Source organism: Podarcis tiliguerta (genome assembly GCF_965153285.1).
Source record: "Podarcis tiliguerta genome assembly, chromosome: 3".
NCBI classification, from domain to species: Eukaryota; Metazoa; Chordata; class Lepidosauria; order Squamata; family Lacertidae; genus Podarcis; species Podarcis tiliguerta.
In genome coordinates, this window is record NC_139536.1 from 83415163 (window position 1) to 83439299 (window position 24137).

Below are 24137 nucleotides of genomic sequence, written 5' to 3' on the forward strand. Positions count from 1 at the left end.
CTGCATTTCTTGCTTTACCGTCCAAAATAATTAGATATATAGAACAAAAAGACTCTCTTTCACGCACACATGCACTAGAAGACACCAAATTGGAGAGGGGCCACTATGTATAATGCAGAAACTGAGCCTCTAGTTAACTAACCAACACCATGACAAATACAAACTCTGTTTTTATGCTCCATCTGTTGTGATTAATCTTTTATGGTATCATCTAAAAGTATGCAGAAGTGTCGCTTTCTGATGTTCTGCCTGAAGTACTTCATGCTAAGGGGTACATCTGTAGGATCAGTTGCCTCTGTCCCATTAACATTTATGTGAGTCTCTAGGCTCTCTCCCCCATTATTTTTCTCTTACACTGTTCAGAAAACACTTTTCATTTGAAGATCACAGCAATATTTGATTTCATGTTACTCCCATTACAACCAGGCAGATCTCACAATTTAAGAGCCCCAAGCAAGGCTTTGAAAACACAGCCCTAAATAACGCCACTCCTACCCTGGTTCTGGAAACCCCGAAGTCCTTCTTCTACATCTCATTTCTTGAGAGAGATGTCTGAAAGCGATGAGAAAGCAACTGTTTCGCCAGCATCCAAGCAGGCAGCTACTGAATATCAACCCAGGAGGCCAAATCCTGTACTACGCTTGGGCTGTTTCCGAGTTGCTCCAGTGATGCAAAGCAGCCACAAACCAGGTGCTTAATCAGCCACTTAAAAGGGGTATGGTTTCTGTCCATCAGCAGAGTGCTGCAAAGGAACTGTTCAGCTGATGAGAGAGCACATCTTTCACTGCTTTGTTCCATGGACTGTGTGTTACTGCAATCAAACGTTATGCAAGAAAGTGGGGACCCACCTGTTTTTGAAGAGGACTTTGAATGACCTGTCTAAAAAAATTCCTCTTACGGGCAAATTTCATTGAAAAACCGGGCAAAGAAAGGTGGGGTGAATAACAGTACAGTGGTACCTCAGGTTAAGTACTTAATTCGTTCCGGAGGTCCGTACTTAACCTGAAACTGTTCTTAACCTGAAGCACCACATTAGCTAATGGGGCCTACTGCTGCTGCCGCACCGCCGAAGCACGATTTCTGTTCTCGTCCTGAAGCAAAGTTCTTAACCTGAAGCACTCTTTTTGGGTTAGCGGAGTCTGTAACCTGAAACGTATGTAACCTGAGGTACGACTGTATCTGCATGAAGCACAATGCTCTCTTCGTGACTACAAGCCACAATGGCCTTGCAATGTGGCCATCCACTGTTGCAAGTAGTATGCATTCTTCTCTTTCTGGGGAAGTATTGTAGCTCAGTGTAGAGCATCTGCACTGTCTGCAGAAAGGTCACTGGATGAATCCCTGGTGTCTCCAGGTAGGGTTAGCAAAGATTCCCTGCCTGAAAACCCAGAGAGCTTTTGCCAGTCAATGCAGACAATACCGAGATAGATGGACCAATGGTCAGACTCAGTCTAAGGCAGTTTCTTATGTTCCTTTGAATAACAAGTTGCTAGAAACTGCAGGGGTGGGAGAGTGCCCTTGTGCTCAGGTTCTGCTCGAGGACTTCCCATGGGCCACTCTGAGAAGAGGATGCCTGGCTTGATGAGCATTTGGCCTGAACCAGCAGGCTCTGTCACGAACGAGTGAAATTTCCAGTATGATGTTCCTAACTTCTAACAGCACCAGGGGCAGCCTGAGGCAAAATGGAAAGGTGTCCCCCGCAAGGCTGCTCCTCCATGCCAAAGCCTCGCTTACTGGGATTGCGTGGGGGCGGCAGCGAGGGTGGGATGCCTGTGGGCCACTACCCTGCAAGATTCCATTGTTCAAGGTGACTGTGCCACCTTGCCTCAAGAGTGGGCCGGCCCTGAACCCTGAAAGCTTGAGTTTAGCCTGGAGGACTTATTTTCCCATATGGCCTCATCACAATGCCCAATCTGTTGATTTATTCAGCTGCTCGATCAATTTCTTTTGCTTTTTGTTTTTTTAATTACAGTGACTTTAAAACGGTTGAAGATAACAATCCAGTGAAAAAAGGATTAACTGAATGAGAAGCAAAGGCAACGTTGCAAAGTAATTAAAGTATAACTTCATTTTAACAAGTAATCAATAAAATGTCCTATAATCTGATAAACACAAGAGTTACTCTTAGTCAGTTTTACTGATTAAACAGAAGCGTGTATTCAATGATCTGAGGTTCCTTCGAAAAAAGGGAAACATGATTCACACATCTCCCCAAGTTATTTTCTTTGCAATGGCCTACCTGCCTATTGACGGGGGTAATAATAAGACTGTCTTAACTAATAAGGATTGTGTGTGTGCGGGGGGAATAGATATTGTGCTACAACTTGAGGACACAGGAAAGGGGGACCTGGCACAAACAGGGATATAAAAGCCATTTTGGAATTGTGTTGTGATTAAAAAAAAAAATACAGAGAAGTGCTTCAGGTTACAGTGCATATCAAAATTTAGCTATCCACTGTTTCCCTACCCTCACTTCTCTAAATATTGCAGCACAGTTCTTGGTAGTTTAAATAAATCAAAATCCACATTTACATAATTCTTTGAGAAAAGGCACACATTTTAAAACATAGTAATATACTTTCAATAGAAAAGAGTCAATGGAAGCCTTTCTTTTGCAACAGAGGTAAGTTTTTCTTCAGTCATCTGCATCAATATTTTTTAATGACTAACAATGTTGGAAGTTCCCAGCCACCATGAGCTAAGCCATAAGGAGTGGTTCATGCTGCGGCACTTCAGCTGATGGAGAAGTCAATCAGTGTGAGGACATGTGCAATTCATTGCTATTGAAAGTCTGTCCTTTGGGAGGAATGTTAGTGTATGAGGCGGAAGTTGGAAGGAAGTGGAAAAAGGGAAAGGTGAAGTAAGAAAATGTGTGAGAATGAAAAGAGAAGCCAAACTGGAAAGGGGGGAGGGGCAAGTCATGGTTGATAGAATAATATTTATTTAAAAAAAACCTTGAAAAGTTGGGTTGAGAATAGTTTGGGAAATGTACAAGTAGAAGAAGGAGGAATGCAACAGCAAACAATGAAAACCATATTGGGATTACATTGTGAAATATACGACAGAGATAGAAGATGAATGTAGAAAGCTGGATAAGAATGAGAGAAGGGCAATCACTGGGAAACACCATGCTTTAAGACAATTAGATGCTTTTAAAATAGATTTGCAGCGCAAATCACTTTTTTCTGCTCAGATATTAAAGGTAGACAATTTAAAGGAATGTGGCTGGATCTCTTCTGTTACAGACTCTTGCCCTTCAGCTGTTATGTGGTGACTCGTTGCTCCTCCTGGGAAACTTTGGACAAGAACTGAAATACCACTGACTGTTGTAGTTGTGTGTTTTTTTTTTAAAAAGTAACACATTATGCTCTTCACACGCATTCACAGTGTGTGTCACCAGTCCAGTACATTGTGGTAATACGCTTAAAAATACCACGCCACTGAAAACAACTCAAGGTTATTTAATCAATAGCAAGCCATCTTACGAGCATCACTGCAAAGGAATGAAAATACGCTACAGACGTGGATTTGTATGCATAAGAGCTAAATCCATGCATACCAGATCCCTTCCCTGCCTGCCCTGGACTGTTGAGTGGTAAATGAATGAATGAAGCCACCTCCGAGCCAGAGAGCCTCAACATGAAGGAGCACTGCAGAGAAAGCGGCAGGGAACCAAAACAATTTGTTCTCTTCCTTGCACCAGTGGCAATGTAGGCTTGTCAGAACACATGGAAGCTTTTTCCAGAAGCGACAGGAGTGGCTGAAGGTGATCCAGTGCTCAGGGTTAATGTGATTCTCAAACAGCTTAACCCACTGTGCATTCATCATGCTATCTGCGGCACAGAAGTCAGGAAGATCATTTAGGTTGGGCAAACGCCACTGGCGGCTACATATTAGCTTAGCTTTTAGTAGTTTTCTTTTAAAAAAAGATACAACTAACAGTTATTAGCAATTCCATGCGTTAAGTTCTCTTCTACATAATTCACATCTGCATGCTTTGTAAGATATATAGCCATTGGCAGTAGCAGTTGATGCGTTAGGGCTACAATGCTTACCTGGCTGCAGGTAAGCATGGTTGAGTCACTGCTGCAGGCCAGGATGGAGAGGGGAAGGTGAGGGGGGCAGCATGGTGCAAGGTCAACTTGCTGCTCCCGCCAGTGTGTTTGCAGTGGGTTGACCTTGATGCCGCCTCACCCTTCCTCCTCTCCATCCTGGTATTCAGCATCCACTGGTCTGGAAGGAGATCAGATACATTGCACAGCCCCAGTGCACTGTCTGCTGCAGACTATTAACAATTACAGAATTAAAAATTACATGTAATGACTTAACGTCATGCCAACATCTAATCTCAGGGCTCTCCTGTGGGTGGTAGAAGCTCTGGCAGTGCTGAATTGGCTGCCATTGCTCCTGTATCCAGACTCTGGGAAATTGAGAGGAACAGACCAATATTTCTCCTTATAAGGGTGACTCCTGCTCATACCACTGACTTGCCATTGAGGCTAGGTATAGGATTTCATTAGCTTCTGTACTGGCAACTATTTCTAAACTATTTCTGGCACTCAGGCCAGGTGTTGTGTGAGACCTTGTCACACCTGACAGCGTGTTAGACATTGACAAATGATGCTGCCAGCTCTGCCACAAAAATCTCTATTGTTATTTGAAGCAGAGCACATCCTAAGTATGCAGTAGGTCCTTGGTATCTCTAGTTATAGGAATCTGGGAAACCACTCAGAGTTGGTGGATGGATCATCATTATCCTGAATTGGAACAAGGCTGTTCCTTATTCTTTTATTTTAACCATATATATCTACCCTTAAAAAAAAAAAGCAGTTCTATCTCCCTACCTTTTATGCTTTCTTTCATCATGCTAAAATACACATATATGTTTTCTTTTACTGTCAGCTTCCCACCGAGGACATACAAGCTGGGTGGCAAGCAGAGCCCAGTCCGGGCCATTGAGATCATGCCCATGTTAGCCACTCAGTAGTCATTCTCCCACACATTGCTGAACTAGTGGCTCTGGTGCCTCCTTCACTATGTTGTAACACCCTCCATTAAGGGCACTCTCTCAAGGTAAATCTTAAAAAATGTAGTATAAACACCAACAACTGGGAAACACTGGCCTGCGAACGCTCCAATAGGAGAACAGCCTTTACCAAAGGTGTCATGGACTTTGAAGACGCTCAAACTCAGGACAAAAGGGAGAAATGTGCTAAGAGGAAGGCACACTTGGCAAATCCACACCGTGATCAACTCCCGCCTGGAAACCTATGTCCACACTGTAGAATTGGCCTCCATAGTCACTTACAGACTCACTGCTAAAACCATGTTCACGGAAGACAATCTTACTCGGCTACGAGTGATTGCCAAAGAAGAAGAAGAAGAGTAAGGGCTTCCTTACTCAATTAAAGGCTGCCCCTCAATTGCCAACAACAATTTTACAACAAGCAATGTAGGAATGCCATGTTTACACAAAGACATATCTGGCCACAATTTATTTATTTAACTTGTGTACCACTTTAAATCTCTATGTTGTTTGCAAAAGATCATTAAAAAAAAATACAGTGTGAAGTGGAAATGATGACAATTTCACATCAATACCAAACAATACTGGGATTCTGGAAGCAGAATGCCGACTTAGCTGGACACTTGGTCTAATATAATCTAGTAAGCCAATTTTTATACTCTTACATTTATTCATAATGAAAGTATGAAATGAATCCATGCATTGTTAGCCTTGCGTATAGAAACCAGTTGGCAGAAGGACTAATTCAAACTAGCTGGCATTCCAGCGTTCTTGACAAAGTGCATTTCAAATCTCTAAGCTTCCTCAACAACTGCATTTTTTTGTGAATGGGGTTGCCTTTCTGTGTTAGAACTTTGTTTGAAAAGACATGTGGTTTAAACAAATGAGTGCGAGTAAAAGAGAAAGTAGCTGTCAAAGTGGTTAGGAGAGCAGCATGTGGAGAAAGAGGGAGCTTTCTTGAATCTATATGACCATCTCCAAGTAGTGAATCTGAAGTTAGGCTTTTCTAAACCAATGTTGAAATCTCCGAACAAGCCATTGAAACAAAATCCTGTATCGACCCAGTGCAGGTATGAAAAGATTTGTTGCAGCAGAGTACTGTTATTGCAAAATCCATCAAAAAGAACTCAGGAGAAGTAATATAAAAATATATTTTCATAAGCATCTATAATTGTCCATTTTGCTATTCTCTGCTTCATTTTGCACCTTTCAGAAATCTCTAAAAGTACCATCTAAGCTACAATAATGCTCTAATAGGGATTTATTTTTTGATTTGCTATTCTTCCCAGCCTATAAAAGAGGAACGTGTGAAATTGACCATTTGGGGAGAAAAAGAAACTTTAAATAATGATAAGAGAGAAAGACAATGAAACACTCATAATTATTTCAAGTAGTAAAATGAATTACTAGCCATTCCAAATGTGATTTCTTGTCTCTTCATCCTGGCAATATAAATACTGTGATAAATTCAAGGTTTTCCAATCAAATAAGGGCAGATTCTTCTCTTTAACATATATTTAATGGGTTTCTTAGAGGATAGCACAACGTCTGACCTACCAAGCCAGCACAATCCACCAGCCATGAATTGTGGTCCACAAAGTGCCTGTCTGCCACTCCCCAATGCTTTTTTACAACCTGAGCCAAGAGGCAAAATGGGGAAATTTTATTGAGATCCAAGTGGGCTTCTATTAATCACTGCAGGGCTGTGTTCTGCTTGGCCGGTCGCTTAGTGACCATATGCAAATACTAAGCCATGACTTAATGCACCAGGAAAGGGCTGCAATGAACCACAGAGTGATGCCCCCCTGCTCTTTCTGCACAGATAAAAGGCTGCAGTTCAGAAGATTTAAACCTGGCGACTTAAATGTGAAAAGTATCAGTCCCTAGTGAATTGTTCTCTCTGCAAGTTGCACTTTTAAGTTCCATGCAGTTATACTTATCAGCCCTTGATTATGAGAGTTTATGCTAGTTATAAAGACAGTCTGAGGGCCCAAGCTACACTTTATGCAGCAGATCCATACTGGATCTCCAAACCTTTCTCTTTTTAATTAAATGCAACCATGGAACCCTTCCCACTTTATCAGATGCGGCAAGGGAGTATGTTTAATACCTTTCTACTTGCCACATTCCCAATTAAAATTCTTCCAGAGAAGAAAAAATGTAAGCTTATTTATTTTGCTCCCTGTGGGGCAAATAGGAAGGTGGTGGTGGTTAAAAGGGCACGGGTGTACGCAGTGATGATAAGCAAAATAGCCTAAGGAAAGGGTTAAATATTCTTACTGCACTGTTCCAATCAAATTGGCAACCCAGGTATCTGCATTTCATTAAGCACAAATTGTAGACCTCCTTCTACACAAGGTGTAACTTGGCCCTAGGATGCCACACACTCATCTAAGTAGTGCAATCAAATTGTAAATGTGTGACACTCCCCACCCTGAACCCAGTCACCATATGAGGCCAACTCTGCAGTTGCCTGTATCAGACTCTTCTATGCCTTGCCATGCATAATGAGGCTCTAAAAATAAACTCCATCAGATTTTAAATTTGCAGAAAGAAATGCAACTTGCTGCATATAGATGGGTGTGCCAAGATGGTGCCGAACATGATCCGCAGTTTCAAGTCACTAAAATCAACCGAAGGGTATATAAGCGGATTAAATGTTATTTGATTAAACTCCCAACATACAGTGGGATTAAGACAGGGATGTGGTTAATCACCGAACTACATCCACTAAAAACAAAGTCTTTCAGATTAACTGTGTTGGACTTGACTTCATGTACACTAGCTTACATGGGTTCTGGATGGTATCACGTGATTAAAGCTGCTCTTCTGACCTTAACTTTAGTGGCATGAAGTGCCTGTGATTTGGCAAGGGCCTCCATGCTCAGCAGTGTTGGAAATGTGTGGTCACAGGGGAGGATTCCACACAGGGCTGGCACACCCATGAGGCAAGGTGGGGTGACCGCCTCAGGCAGCAGGATCAACAGGGGCCACAGATCCGGCCCCCAAGGAATGCATTGCTTGTTGCTCTTGCCATGCAGGCAGCAACAGCTGTGGCGTGCTCCTTGGGGGTTGAATCTGCCTCCTCTTCAGCTGTTTCCCCCATGCTGTTAGGAGACACTGCTAGTCTCCTCCCACCCCTAGGGAGGAAATGGAGGGGGCTGCCCTCTGGGGTCTCCTGGGCACGATTCAGAGTGAGCCCCCTACCACCCCATGATGGTTTACAATCTCCAATTCAACTGTTGGATAAGGTTCAGTTGATCCCCTACCCCCCCCATTGATCCCAATGTAGATCTTTATTCCCCTCCAACCCCATTCCCAACATAAATCTTCACTCTTCACTTCCCCCCCAAACGCCGAAATGTCTTGGGCTGGCTCTGAGTCCGCCCCTTGGTGTCTTCCCATGCCAGCATTGCTCCTATTACCATCAATGGTAACACCAGCATGGAAAGGGGTCACAGTGCTGGCTCTTCCCATGTGGCCACAGATTTCCAGTTTTACTGAGCAATGCATAAAGAAGCTGTGCTGCTAAAGGTAATGTGAAAAGGGCACACACAAGTTATAATTTGTAAAAACCTATACACTTGGCAGGTCTATGATGTCATTCCTGAAAAAAACCATGTAAGGGGCTGGGATAGGAACTCTTTTCTAAATCATCATTCCAATATTCCCTATATCAAAAGGACAAGCTTGTTCCCCGCTGAACAGGGGTGTTTATTTACGGAAGTCACATAGCTGCTTTTAAAGCTTCTCATCTTTAGTGCCTTAGAATTCCCTTGCCTTTTTTAAAAAATGCATGTTTTATTCATATATAAGCAATGGAAAAATGGTTTAATGACTGCTGGCTAATGAACACAAACATGGAATTCAGATATTTATGGAATGAGTTATTAATTCATTATGCATTTTAAAAAATCTGTGTGGAATATGTTTATATAGACACTGAGTTATATTCATTGTGGTGTGGAACTTCTAGCTAATGGCAGCCTTCTGCAATGTGTTTTTCAAAGCTACAAACAATTTTCACCTATTCAGGAGGTTGTACAGTGTCACCTGGAAAAAAAGAAGCATTTTCTCCCCCCCCTTTTTTTGTGGCTGTGTGCGACTAGATTGTTTCCCTCCTCTCTTGCTTTTCCAGAGCTATTTTCTTATTTCGCACTATGTTATCCCAACCAATTAGGAACCACATAGTGAGTGAGATTATGTCATGGCACAAGATAGCCAATTAGATTTGCCAACATAGCTTAGTTGTAGAGAGCAAACAAAAAATAATTTTCATGATGGTGGGGGGAAAGAACATATCCCGTGTTGTCAAGGCAACTGGTTGATGCTCATTATCTTTCCAGGCTCTGCTTTGAGGACTGTTTCATTGCCTGCCCTCACAGCATATCTCAGTGAAAGGGGGAGCATCAACCAGTTGCCTTGGCAATGCAGTGATGTACTGCCTGTCTTGTTATGTTGTGCTACAAGGGTGGGCAACAAATTCACCCTTGCAGCACAGCAGGACAAGATAAGGAGCATTGCCTGGTTGCCTTGACAACATAGCAATGCATTCCACACACTCCTCCTCCATCAAGCAAAGAAATTATCCATAGACTAGGTTGGGCAAGCGGCCTATTGCTCTCTTTGAAAATCATTTGGTCCCTTCAAACATTTCTATCAAATGTCTGAAACCTCTTGAGGAACAAAAGGCCCAGTTAATACAATTTGCCTACCACCGGGCACTCCTTTCCCCTCCCCCATGGAAAAAAAAATCCACCTTGCAGAAGTAGGATAGGGGCCTCTCCTTCAAGGAAGTGATGCTGACAGCATCATTTCTCTCTATCATTCAGTCCCCAGTGACAAAAGACATGAGCCTATTCTGTGGGAGATATCCAGCCTCATATAACAAATATGGTTAAGCCTAATTAATACACGAAGGGGTTAAGACCATAGAGTAAGCTGTCCTGCCAGGCTTAACTAGGTCACACCCTCTCACCTTGGGAGGGAGTGTTACCAAACTCTTTGTTATTTTTTCTTCCACCATGTGAACCCACAAAGGAAAGACGTTGAAGCTAGTCACTCCAAGCTCAGACCTCATGACTTTAGCAAGCTGTCTTTGTGTTTCTATAGAAATAATTTATAAACCCTTGCCATTTTTGAACCTAAGTTATATCGCCTGTCTTTTCTTGCTGTTGCATGGAAAAACACATGAACCTGACCTTTGAAGAGTTTGTAAGTAAACCATTTTAAACTTACCAAACGTGGTCTCTTTCTATGCTAAGGGGAAGTGTGTAACTTTGGAAGGAACTTAGAAGGGGGTATTTTAAAGGTCTAACAACCTATATTTCCATACATTAATTTGCTGCATGTTTTGTGAATTCAAATCTTTGCTGGGGATCTCTCTTTCACCAAAGAGTGTTTGCCCGAAACCTGGATCTAGGCATCCAAGGAATTCTCATTTTATTTTTTTAAACAAACTACAAAAACCCAACAGATTCTTTTGCCTGAAGCAAGAAAGGTCCATAAGCCCTCTTCCTTCTTCATCAGAGCCCTGCTATGCCATCCACCTTCCTCAATGTAAGGGGTTTTTTTGTCTATGCAAAATGGGGCAGGGTAGCAGCTGGCAGAGTGCTTGGGATCTGGGATTCAGGAAGGAAGTCTCCTTGGGTGCAGCACAATTAGTGGGGGTAGAGCCACTTCTCATCCACCCCTTCTCTTTGTTTCTTTCTTAAGATGATAACCACCCCTCCATTTCTCTCTCTTGCTCTCTTCAGAACGTGGGGGGGGGGGGGCTCTTCCAGATGACTTCTTTATTGTTCATCCATTCTGAGTTGCCTACACAAAGCTTTTGGAGTAGGTAGACCATGCTTGCTGTTTAACGAGCATTCATTCTGGGGTGTGTGGTTATACAACAACGAACAGTCATCCTGATTTACTTGTGGAGTGGTTCTATGGATGTCCTGTTAACCAATCATTTATCTCACAGCTTTTAGTGCATTCTCCATCGCTTTCCTAACGGCAAAAGGTAATCCCCCCCAGAAGCAGATTCATTGTGATAGAATAGCAGAACACTTCAACCTACTTTAATTCTGCAAATCTAGTATTTCTAGTATGCAGTTGAATTCCTCCCACAATATATTAAAAGTCTGGAGACAACTGGAAAGAGGCAGAGACAGGGAGACAAAGAGAGGAATGAAGGGGGATGATGATCCTAACCTTCCTCTTTCCCCTTGTCACCTGCATGAAATTTGGCTAAGGGCCCTGGAACCACATTTTACCCATCTCTAGTATAAAATCTTGCCTATGTGATGACTGAAGTGAAGATGCATGTAGTAAAAATGGAACTGTTCTACTCAAACTATGTCCCATTGCTGGGATCCCTTGGCTCAGTGAGTGACACATACTAGTATTCTTTATCTACTTCCATTCATTAGCTGCACCAAAATGTGGGTTTTTATAGCAGCAATTAAATTGGTAACACTTAAGACTGAATTCTGACTGACATGGCATAAGAGGATAGGCAGCCAAAGGCAGACACTTGAGAACCTTCTGAAATACGAAATACATGAAATCTCAGTGCAAAGAACAACAGATTTAAATTAATCCCATCTTCTTAGAACTCAAGATTCAATGAGCAGTGTGTTTCCTGACTTGCTGGGTTTAGTCATCCCTCAGAGGGCTCAGTGAAGATTGTTACAAGACAACATTTCGATTCTGTGCTTTCACCTTACTGTATATTAAGCTTGGGAGCATTACTCAGACCCCAGCGCTTTGAGAAATTATTAAATGCAGTATGTTTGGAGATTTAATCATCATACTGTAGAAAAATAAAACCCACTTCAAATTATATGCAGTTGTTCTTTTCAAAGCCAGATTATATAACTGCTTGCTGTCGTTTCACAATTTTGTGTCAAACTCAATTGTGTCGCCATCCAGCTGCTGGACTTCTTATGCCAGGGACACTTCAGTTTTAATCAGGGGAGAGCTCTTTGAATGTGTTCTTTACCCTAGCTTAAAAACTCACTAGTCTGAACTTTCCGACACTACAGAAATTCTATCAGGCTAAACAGCTTGAGGGCTATTTATTTATTTATTTATTTTTTAAAAAATTGAATTAAATTAAAGTTTCCCTACGGGGATCTGAACAATCTGCCTGCTACGTTTGTTAACAAGGCCGTGATTACTGGAAAAGTTAATGCTTCTTAACATTTTGCAGCTTTTCCTTATGCTTTGGACAGTCACATACTGAGAACAGCACAATGGGACTTCATTATTTGCCTGCTGTATCCTTCTTTGTCATAATACCGGCAACCACAACCATGGAAAAGGGAGAAATAAGCCCTAGGTGTTTGTCTATAATTGTGGTCCTACTTACATGACAAACTGGTATAACTGTGTATGCCTGGTGTTCTCTCCCCAACCCCCTCCCCCAAACACCATCTGATGATCTTTACAACAGGTGATGGGGAAAACTTGACCTGAGACCCGGATAGATGCTGCTAGTCAGAGAAGACCAACCCAGGGTTTCCCAAACTTGGGTCCCTAGCTGTTTTTGGACTACAACTCCCATCATCCCTAGCTAGCAGGACCAGTGGTCAGGGATGAGGGGAACTGTAGTCCAAAACCAGCTGAAGACCCAAGTTTGGGAAACATTGGTCTAACCTATTATAAGATAACTTCCTATGTTCCTTTACTACTACTACTACTACTACTACTACTATCCACAAAGATGAAACCACATTGCAGTTGACAATTGCCCCCATCTGGTATCCGGTGGTGGAAACACATCATCAAACCTAGCCATTAAACAAAGCTCTGCAAACACAGGCGGTGATAATCCCAGAACTACTTGCTGCCAACTTCCCCGAAAGCAGCTGGTACTGGCCACTGTTAAGACCTGAATAATGCTCTAGACCGCTCACATATCTTCCTCAGTGTGACAACTCCATTAACAAGTATTTAGAAATAATTTTCAGCCACTGCTGCTATAGAAATGCAGGCATAAAAAGAACTGCAAGAGATAGCACAGCGGTGAAACCTAACAGAACCCGTTGCCGTCCTGGCATGGATACAAAACACACAAAGCTGTCAAAATTTCTATGCTCTATCCTTCCAGACTTCTTCTTTTTTTTTTACTTAAAACTATTTATGAGCAAATCTCTGCCAATATGGCCGAAATACCGAAGTGTTTAAGACTTACTATGTGTAATGGTGGCAAGATGCAGGATTTATCAGACTGAGTCTTGGAAAACAAAAGAGCATGAAGGTTTGTTATAGAAAGGAATGTTATCTTCACATATCTAATTGCCCTCCGACTCCAGCAGTTATCCCATAGGTAGAAATTCTAATTGACTCAACGAGGATAAGAAAATGCTGCTGAGCAGGAAGATCACAAAATAACACCGAAGTTCTACATGCCGAAGCTCTTCATGCATTCACAAAGATATATAGGCACACAACTAGAGGAAGTTGGAAAGGTATTGACAGCACTCAATAACCTTGCTGTGCAAAATGCACATTTTTTTGTGCCATTCAGAATCAGAACTAGCCTTCAAAAGGATTGTGTCATTTTTAACATGTTTTAGCACTCAGGAGAATGAATTGCTTTCAGAGATTTATTATCAAAGAACCAATTTTTAAAACCTGTTTCTTTCCCTGCAAGTGCTTTTACTCACGCCTATGTGATATGTGAACTGTCATGGTTTGCCAAGAACAGAGGACAAATGGCCATCACTTCCCTGTTAAACAAAACTCTTCTCTCATGGAGCTGGATTGCCAAATAAATGGTTGGCCATTACTAGAATGATTATTTCAGATACTGTCAAATCAGAAAGGTATTTGCTTTTAAGGATCCTTGTTTGCCATAGCTACCCCTACTTAGCATCAACTCAGACACTGTATTTCTTGTGTGTAAGAGGGATGACTGGCTGAATATGTGCTTCTGAGTAAAATAAATTAATTAATAAAAGGACAGCAAAAATAAGTGAACCCAAGCTATCATAGTTACTGGACATCAGCTTGCATGACTGTAGCTCTTCTTCCTCAGCTGCCATACTTACAGAAATTCTAACCAACTGGTAACCCTACACACACACACACACATTTCTGCACATAAGTGTACACTCAAGAACAATGACTACCGTTGGTATGGGTGAGAGGCACAATGCCTGAACCAGTTTTTAGAATCCCAGGGTTGCTTCCAGTGATCTCTTTATTGAATATTCATTCTGGTTTGTTCACAGGGAGGTTAGATGATGTTGGCTATTTACTGAGCATCCATTCTGATTTGTTTACAGGAAGGCTGGATGACATTGTGCCAAGCAAGTGTTGTGCCATACTTTCCAGTGCATTTTCATATCACCTTTGATATCACAAATGGTCCAACTTTGTACAGAAGTAGGTTTTTGGTCAAGACTACCTCCAAAGCAACTTTAACTGTGCAATCTGAATTTGCAACCTGAAAATAGCGATAATGGCCCATGTTGCCACCTCTACCAAACACAAAGGGCAGGATCTTTTTTTCTTTCTTTTTGACACATCAGGGTTTGTTCATTTGCTCAGTTGCAGCTTTTGCCATTTGAGCTGGAATACGACCAAATGTAAAAGCATAGGAAGGGGGAATAGTGTCACACCAGGAATAGCTTCCTTGAGTCATCAACAGATTGCCTGGAACTATTGCAACAGGTGCTTTCAAAGGGACGTGTTGTTGCTCTTCATGGCTGTGGTGTGGGGTGATTTCCAGAGGAGAAAAACAATTAAAAATAGGCCTAAGAGAATGCACAGCAACCAATTCCATTTTCAGAACAGCATGTCATGATGTCATTGAAATAGTTCAGACTCTGAATCCTACAGGAGTAAATTGCAGCAAAGTGCCTCAAATTATACACTTTCCCTGTTGCAGTGATGCTTTCAAGGGCTCACTGCAGCTCACCACAGGGGTGTCTCAGCTAGGTCACCTAAATGCTGTAGATCATCTTATATTCTAATTCTGATACAGCCAAAGTGGTAGCAGCCACACATTATAGAGGGGTCATCAGCAGACCCGAGGTTTGCAGAAGTGCAACAAATATTTAGGTGTGCCACCTATCTCCATCACCCGCTTTTTGCCTACAGTGAAAAATCACCATGGTAGCTGCCAGGTAACCTCTAGGTAGATTGGACATTGTTGAAAGCTTCACTCTACACTCAGATAGTGAGACAGGTAAGGGATGGCTGTAGCTTAGTGGCATGGCACATGTTTTGTGTGTGAAGGATCCAAGGTTCAGTCACTGGCATCTCCAAGTAGAGCTCCTACCTGAAACCCTGGAGAACTGCTGCCAGCAGTGGATATGGTTCTTAGATAGCCAAACCAAAGGTGTAAGGCAATTTCCTATACCCCTATGCTAAGGCAACATGAAGTTTGTATTGGCGGAGCAACATACAGGAATGTAAAAAAGGAGCCAGCAATGGATTGTTGTCATGTCAAATTTGGACCCCTTTTAAATGCAAGCAAGTCCGTTCCCTGTTCAGTCAAGCCTGCCCCACTTTTTTTGCTTGCCAGAAACAGCTACTTTGGGGCATTGCTTCACAGTATTAAATGAGATGACCTCTAGGAGCATGGTGTATGGATTTCCCCTCCCTGAAAAGCCTTAAGTAGAGCATAACAAATGTGATGCTCTCATTCGATAGGGTATTCTGCCTGTGTTGTGAAAAGCTACCTTGCATTCTGCCTTAAAGGATCATGCATTGTGCAAACTCCTCTAAGGCAGCAGGACATACCAGTAGACTGAAGCATATGCACACCAAGAAGGAGGGAAGGTGTGACATAATTAGCTGCCTCCATCTGCCTTGATGCATTTTTGCAAAGGGTGCAGGCTTCTTGTCTTTACAAGGAAAATAGGTAAAGTGTTTTGTTTCATTTACATTGCCATTGCTAATGAAGCTGAAAAAGGCAGTTTCAGAATATGAATAAAATGAAAGTGTGTGTGTGTGTGTGTGTGTGTGTGTGTGTGTAAACATACAAGTTATTCAGGCGGATACCAATCACAGTCTCAGTAGGGGAAAGCCTACAATTGTGGTAAAGCTGGAACATAATCAAACAATTTATAGTAGCAAGCAGCAAGGTCCAGAGTGACAAAATGCAGCAATTTCTCTTGGTGGCATGGAGAGCAACAGCAAGTAGGTAATAATATGGAAAGAGTTATGTGATATAGGCCACAATCTAAAGAACCATGCAGCACACTTTTCTGGAAGCTATGAAACTCAAGGGAACTCCAGAGGCAGCTTTTAATGCAGTGCAAGGAGCAGCGAAAGAGACGAGAGGAAATAAGAAAGCACCTAAGACGGTATGAGAGGCCGGCAGAGACTAGTGGGTAGGAAGTGGCTGCAATTCTGAGAAGCAAATGCAGCAAAGAAGGGGCTAGATCAGGGTGCTGCAACACGAGGTCCGCATGCGGCCCTCAGTGTCTTTTTTTGGTGGCCCCTGGAAACATTTGACGTCCCCCAGCCTTCTTGCTGCCTTCCCCAAGGCCAGGAAAATGAGGTACTGGGCTTTGAGAAGGAGGCATGAGGGCTTTGACAGGGTCCTAGAGTCCTTCCACCTTCTTCTCACTTTTGGGAAAGCCTGGCGCCTCCTTACCCATCTTTCGACAGACAGCACGAAGGTTGGGGGCATCAAATTTTGGCCTTGCTCTCCCTCCTCCGTGCAGCCCACGGGTTCTGTGTCAAAGTACACTTGGTATGAAAAGTTGGGCCGCTCTGGTCTAGATCTTCACATATCTAAATTTCCCTATAGCCCATAACATATCCCCCCCCCCCCCACTGCCCATCTTTTCAAAAGAGCTAAAAAGCTATGTGACCTACACTTCTGAAGCTTTCAACTTAAATACTAGTTCACAGACCAGGAAGTGGGGGTGGAATGTCTCTCTGCAAGCTATGTGCATTTGAAATTTTTAGAAAGTACTTCAGCTTTGAAGAATTCAAGGTGGTTTTGTAGGATCCCAACTATACAAGCTTAAGCTTCTTCTTCCTGTGGCACAGATACAGCTTAACCCCATTTCTACTGAAGAAGACAAGAGGTAATTTAACAAGGCAAAAGCACAATCTTCTGAAGTCCTTGAAACTGCTATCTCCTCTTAATTCATACAGGGGAATTGTATAAAGCTAACAGAGACATAGTCATAAGACCTAATTTATAAGAACTGGTGTTTAATATCATCTTAAACTATTCCACTGCAATGATTTCATCCTATTTTCTTGCGAACCTCCTAAGATAACAACATTCTGTGGGCACTTTCAGCTGGCTGGCAAGAACAGCTAATCTGCATGTTCCTCATGCGTATTAGTTATTGTATTCAACTCTAGAATATATATTTTAAACAACCTGGTTTGATGTTTTATCCTATTTAATAATAAAAGGCAATTAGGTATTTGCTTGTTTCTGTTTCTCTTAAATGTTCACCATCAAGACAAATGCCTTTGGATTTTGAGCACATGCTTTTATTGGGTTTGGAGATCTGCTATCACGAAAGGCTTATTGCCTAGTAGAGGCCCTGCTGATTTTCTATGGTCTGGCTCATGTAATAATTCAAGAAATGAATGCAAGGTATGAAGCGGGCAGTTATGAACATAATGCATCACAGCAATTAATGTGGTTGTCACTAAAGGTAATACAATCATGGGAATGGCTGTAGACAAGCCTTCACCATCCTGGTGCCTCCAGATGTTTTGGATTAACTCCCAACAGCCCCAGCCACCACAGCCATGCTGGCTGGGGCTGATGGTGGAGGATAGATACCACGTTGGCAAAAGCTGCTGTAGACCAATAGAGGCTGATCACCCAAAAAAGGGGACACAGATGTACTTAAAATGTGCACACACTAGTTTATATGTACCGATGCAAATTTAGAAAGGATAGTTGTAATTTAGATAGAAATATAACACATCTCACCATAATTAGGTAAACGGTGACCAGGTGACATATGTTCCTGCTTAGTCTACTATCAAGGTGCTGCTAACTCTTGATGGACAACCTCCAAGCCCCTGCTCTCCCTTCTGATGCTTCGTTATCAAACAGAGGGGTGTTCTCTGTAAAATAGGGCACATGGCCACCCTAGATGAACAACAGCTGCCTGGCCTTTATCTATGTGAGTTATATGTGCCCAAGGACAGTGAGGCTGCTGACATAAATTAAGAGAGTATTGCATGAATTTGCATTAAGGAGTTGCTTTGAAGAAGGGAGCCAATCACAATGCTACTGCTGAGACTACAGAACTGGTTGCCCTAATGCCAGGGTGCAGTACAAGAGGCCAGTTTATCTTGCCACCATCTGTGGCAGCAGACAGATGCTCAATAACCCAGAAGCTGTAGATCTTGTGCTTGTCCAAAGAACAACAACAACCCAGGAGACTTATGTATTGTCACTGTGTCTTCAGTAGCAAGGCGACAGAAGCAGCAGCCAGTTAACTGTAGTTAGAAGAGCCAGTTCAAATACTTGGCAGGGGTTTGCTGCTTAACTGGTCTCTTTGCCTTCAAAGGCTTGTGGTCATGTCAACACTATAACAAGAGAGACTGCTTTTCTGTAACCCACTAATTGCATGTTTTATATTTTTTGGAGTGATACATTTTCTAAGGTAAATGTAAACAACAAATGTTAGTGTTAATCCTTGGCCTTTGATGGAATATTGTCAAAAAGTAGGGTTATTATTTAGCCATTTGCCACATTTGTATCACCAGTTCTTCTTCATCCAAGGACATATGGTACATACGGTTAAGAATTAATCACTGAACAGGGATTTTAATGTGGTTTTCTTACATCTACACGAAACCATTCTTCCTATATACATAAAAATGTAATGCTGTCATTGTGCAACCCCCACTGGAAAATTTGTAGTGCCACATCACAATCCTGAATTTGCATGGTGGGGGTGGGAGAGGGAGCAAAGGAGAAAACAGAAGATAGAGAGACACATAGGAAAATGGCAGTTTTAAGCAACAGCAGAGGGTTGAACAAAGCAGAGCTGGAGAAAGCTGAGAGGGGAAAACTGGTGATTTTAAGCAATAGCAGAAGTTTGGGTAGAGTGAGCAGGGGGTGATACTGAGGAGGGAAGTAAAACAATGGTTGAGTACATCATTAAGGGAATTTGGGGAGGCTTTATTGTGTTAGCTTTTTGGTGTTTGCTTCTGTGATCTATCCATCTCCTTGTTAAACTGGTCTGTTTTCTTGAAAAATAACCCCTCAGTGTCATTATATCCCTGCATTATTCAAACCTCTGCCATTGTTTGAAATCAGTATCCTTCCACCCCCACTTTACTTAAACTTCTACCATTATTTGAGTACAGTGAGAAGGAGATGGACGGACACAAAAAGGAAATAAAATGGCTGTTTTAAACTTCTCCTTCTTCTATTACTCAACTCTCTCAAGTGAGAGAGATATAGAATGTGGAGCTCTTAAGTATCCCATAACTTCCAAGAATGTAGTTCACTCCTGCTACCATTTGTTGCTTTCAACATAAAGTTCCAGATTCTGTGTAGCAATTTAGAGAGGTTTTATTAACAAGTGAGCACCCACATATATACAACACCCATCAACTGAACTTAACCTTCTCTAACTGAACAAGCTAGCTGACAGCCTTGCTCTTAAGATTCTACTGATCTTAAAGATGCAGAAACATATATCAGCAAGGGTTGGTGCGAGCCAAGAGGGCATGCACAGAGAGGAGGAGGCATGGAAAAGTGGAGTGGTCTGTGTGCACAGGCGAGTTGAAAAAAGAGGAGGTAGAAAAAGGGGGTGAAGTTGATAATGGGGCATGTGTGCGCAAAGGGAGAGAGGACAGGGCATGGAAATGAGAGTGATATGTGTTCAAGGGAGAGTTAAGAAAAGTAAGGAGGAGAGTGGAGGAAAAAAGAGCCTGAAGGTAAAAATGAGAGTGCAGAGGCGGTTGCAAGAAAGGAGGGATTAGGAGGCATGGGAATGCGGTTGAAAATGAAAGCAGGGGCACGAAAGGGTCTGAAGAATGGGGCTGTGGCTTCATAACTGGGTGGATGTGAAAAAGGCACTCAGCAGCTGAAATGCGTAGGAAGAGAAATGCAAGAGGTTGCCATGGGGGTCCTATAAGAAGGTAATATTTTGAACATGGCCTTAAATCTGTTTTGAGTGGGAAGAGCAGGGTTATATCTCCCTTTCAAAAATCCCCAATAAGTATTATTGTTCTGTGAAATACTGAATCAGAGTACAAAACCCACAAACTGGAATCTCAAATAAGAATCTGGTTATAGTAATTCACCCTCAACCTGTATTGGACACTATAGATTTACAGACAACTTTGGAGACATGCTAATTCCAAGCTTAAATATCTTCATGTGCATGAACAAATAAATCATGCAGGAGAAATATAAGCACAGACCTGGTTTCACACCTGCATTTTGAACTGTCATATCCACCAATTTTAATCAGAAAGGTATGGCAATATCTGACCTCCATCAAAGCAGCACAAAGCTTTGCTGAATTGTGTCCATACATGGGAATTTAGCATTAAACACATGAGATTGCACAAAATGCAAGGCTGAGCTGGTATCAAAATATATTAGCTAGGCAGTAAACAAAAGTGTTAAAATTAAATTTTGCTAGTAATTAATGAAGACACATTTTGGCACAGAATTCCTTACTCTGTCCTCAATCCATATAATATACTTTCTCAGCAATTCGTATCTATGGACTGAGAGATGATATAGACTAGGGGTTGGGAACCTTTTGCAAAATCGTTTTTAAGCTAGAACAAAGCTGGTTTGTAAATTTGCTTTGATTTCATTTTGGGGGTGGGGAGGAAATCCAGAAGCACTTAAACAAGACAGGGCATTAAATCTCAAAATACCTTTTCAGAAGTGATATAGTGAGCATTTTCTCACTGATAGCTGATACATTTAGTTGGAAATGCCAATAATCTGAATAGATCAATATGTACACACCCCTTTTCTATGCACACACTTTCCTCCTGCTGGAAGGATGATGGGAATCTTCACACACATACAAAGGGAGAAGGACAGGGAGTTTCCAACAGTGTGGGATCACACACCATAGGAGAAGGCTCACCTCTTTTATTCTCTCTCTCTCTCTCTGTGTGTGTGTGTGTCGCTCTGTATAGGGAGCTATAGGTGTCATTTCAGATATGAATGCTAATTTATGAATTATATTTAAGACCTCACATGAACAATCTATCTGAGTGAGCAGTAAAAGATGGGAGGAGGAAACTCACCCAGTTTTCAGCTTTTTGCCATGCTTTGTGCACAGCTGCTGCTGCTGCTGCTGCTGCTGCTGTGGTAGTTGCTTGAGTTAATTCCACACTGCACTACCACTTGAATGCATGATTAAGTGTAATCTAATAACCCACCCTATGACATGAGGTGCAGGAATAATGGAATACCATGGTAGCCTAAAGAGGCACAGTTTTATGATACCCATAGCTGTAAAGTCAAAACTTTTGAGGTCTATTTCCTTTCCCCTTCTTGAGAACAATAAGAACATCTAACTGAAATCAGTGGTAGAATACTCATTGATTTTCATGGATTGGTTAGAAAATGGCTAAAACGAGTAGCAGCTGTTTTTAAAGTATCACACATACATATATTCAACATCAATCTGGCCCAGATGCACTTAAAGGCAAAATGCTGATATTAGCTCTTCAGCTTCATCCCACAATCCTAAACATTTGTCATGGATCATCCACTGCAACACAGAACCCTTGCAACACATTTACACTAACAATATTGGAGTGACACAGTGCTAGATATGCCCTTCTAATTATACATTTGCTGGGGCAGCAGGTTTTAGAGATCAGACCATGCTCTCTCTCTCTCTCTCTCTCTCTCTTTCCAACTAATCAATTTACCAGCATCTGGAAATATTATCGAGGCCAGGAATCCCTCATAGAATTTAGAACAGGAAGACCATAGAGTACAGAATCCATGCACCAAACACATGTGCATATCTTAAAACACCAATTTGCCTTAACCGAGAAAGCCAATGTACTCATACGGCAATTTTCATTTGTTGCCTGCACAAATGCCTAGCCATGATCCACATATTAGTTATATTCCACATGACTGAATATCATCTTGATCCATAAGACAGTACAAAGGTAAATGGATTGAAGCTAATAGGTAATATGACCCAAAACCAATACAGGAAAGTAAGCGACATTGGTTTGAATGGAACTGCTGTGTACTGGGTTTAGGATCAGTTTGAAAGGATCACGGAATAACCTCATGTATTTCAACTAGGCTGAATGATGCCTGACAGTCATGTCCCAATATCAATACACAAATATAGGCAGAAAAGAAGTCACAGTGTAAAGAGAAGGTAAGCAATGAATATGCAGAACACAACAATTATCACCAGCTAAATAAGGGTTTTTAGAGCACTCAGATGGCATATAGGTCTGTTCAAATCTTCAAGAATAATACCTTAAGGCTTAATACCTTAATATCTTCAAGAATAATACCTTAATATCTTTTGTGCTATTTACTTGGGAGTAAGTTCCACTAAACTCAATGGAGCTTAGTTCTGTGTAATAAAAATAAAATTGTGCTATAACTATTTTCATGCCTCCCATTGAATGTCGGTATGCTACCAAAAATGACAAAAATACAATCCCATCACAACACCAATTTGAGCCAGAATCTGTGTTTTTGATGTATCATGTCTTTGAGGTTTTTTAGCTCTGAAATTTACACAACTTTGCTACACAAAATGCTAATTATTGAGAGGGAAGGTTATCAAAGGGAAGTTTGAAAGGGGGGTTCTTTGGCAACATAGGCAACATGTTGAGTAATTTGTTTGGCTCTTATCTGCAATTAAAAAAAAACACCTTATTTTTTTTGGACAAAAAAAGAGCAAATGTATTCAGCTATACAAAAACAGAATGCAATTATAATATAAATGTAGTTTATTCATACCTTATTATGTGTCTGCGTTTGTCCAACCAGTATAAGAATATTTGATGAGATAATAGACAGGCAGAAATTAATTAGAATTATTGACCTCTCAGATCTGATGTATCTGTCCAAAGAAAGACACACAAAAAAGGCTATCTAAATACATTGCATACCAATATTGTAATTTTTTAAAAAAATCTGACATTTTTTAAAGTTTTAAATAGCACTTCTGAAAAATAAAATGCCTTCTGTCAGAAGTCTGAAGATAACTTTTAAAATCATTATTTTTTATTATTAATAACAGCATTGGATAAGAAAAAAACAAGTACTCCATAATTCTCCAACAATTCCAAGAGATTTGCTACATGTGTGTTGGTAATTGGAGTTCATAGCCCTTGATGTTTATGATACAGCATTTTGAAATTAGCAGCTCGCACCACCTAGTTCTAGAGCAATATAGCTGCTTATGACTGGTTGCAGCCCCCTGGGAAATGATTTACAGAAGCCCTACTAAAATTAGTGCTTTTGCTCAGCTGCCACTCATTTCAATAAGACACACACTGCTTATTGTGTGATAGGAATATTTGAGCATATAAGTTTAATCCACTCATTAATTATGATGCTAGGTTATACCGGTACTTACAAAATAGCTTGTGTATAGAAGCTAGAATACAGATAATTTATGCTACTGCCAAATAATGCATTAAGTTGACAGTTCCACATACACACCACTGCCAATAGTTGCTTTGCCAGTAATTTAGGAAACTTTTTTAGTGTGTGAAAGTTCAAATTTTGTATATATTACATACACTTTTGCATGCTGTTTGATACAGAGAATCATTCAGAGCAAAATATTATGGTACAGGATCAAGTAGTATCTACCAAAAAGTAGCCATCTTTCAATTATTGGCTCTGCTGCACAAGATGCCTCCCCCTGTTCTTTGCTGAACCCCTTTCCCAACTGCAGCAAAAACAGGCAAACACCACACCAGCCTTGCATAATGAAGAATATTAGTTTTGCATTGAGAAAACTTTTTTGAAGGGTGCATGGACATTAGTCCACTTCAGTAAATTATGAAAGCATTATGAGTACTAGCCAACTTAAGTTTTACTTAGAGTAGACCCACTGAAATTAATGAACCTAACTTAGTCATGTTTATTAATTTCAATGGGCTTACCCTGAGTACATCTTAGTTGAATACTACCCCATGTGATCTA

General features: G+C 41.3%; 1 protein-coding gene across 5 annotated transcripts in view; it reads right to left on the reverse strand.

Annotated features, from left to right (window-relative positions):
• ADGRB3 (adhesion G protein-coupled receptor B3) overlaps positions 1-24137 on the reverse strand; it is a 436348-nt gene that overhangs the window by 79257 nt on the left and 332954 nt on the right. For all 5 annotated transcript variants that reach the window (XM_083431406.1, XM_083431407.1, XM_083431405.1 and 2 more), the window contains one exon: positions 22941-23043. In XM_083431406.1, the coding sequence (XP_083287532.1) occupies positions 22941-23043 (103 nt within the window). The remainder of the gene's footprint in view (positions 1-22940; positions 23044-24137) is intronic.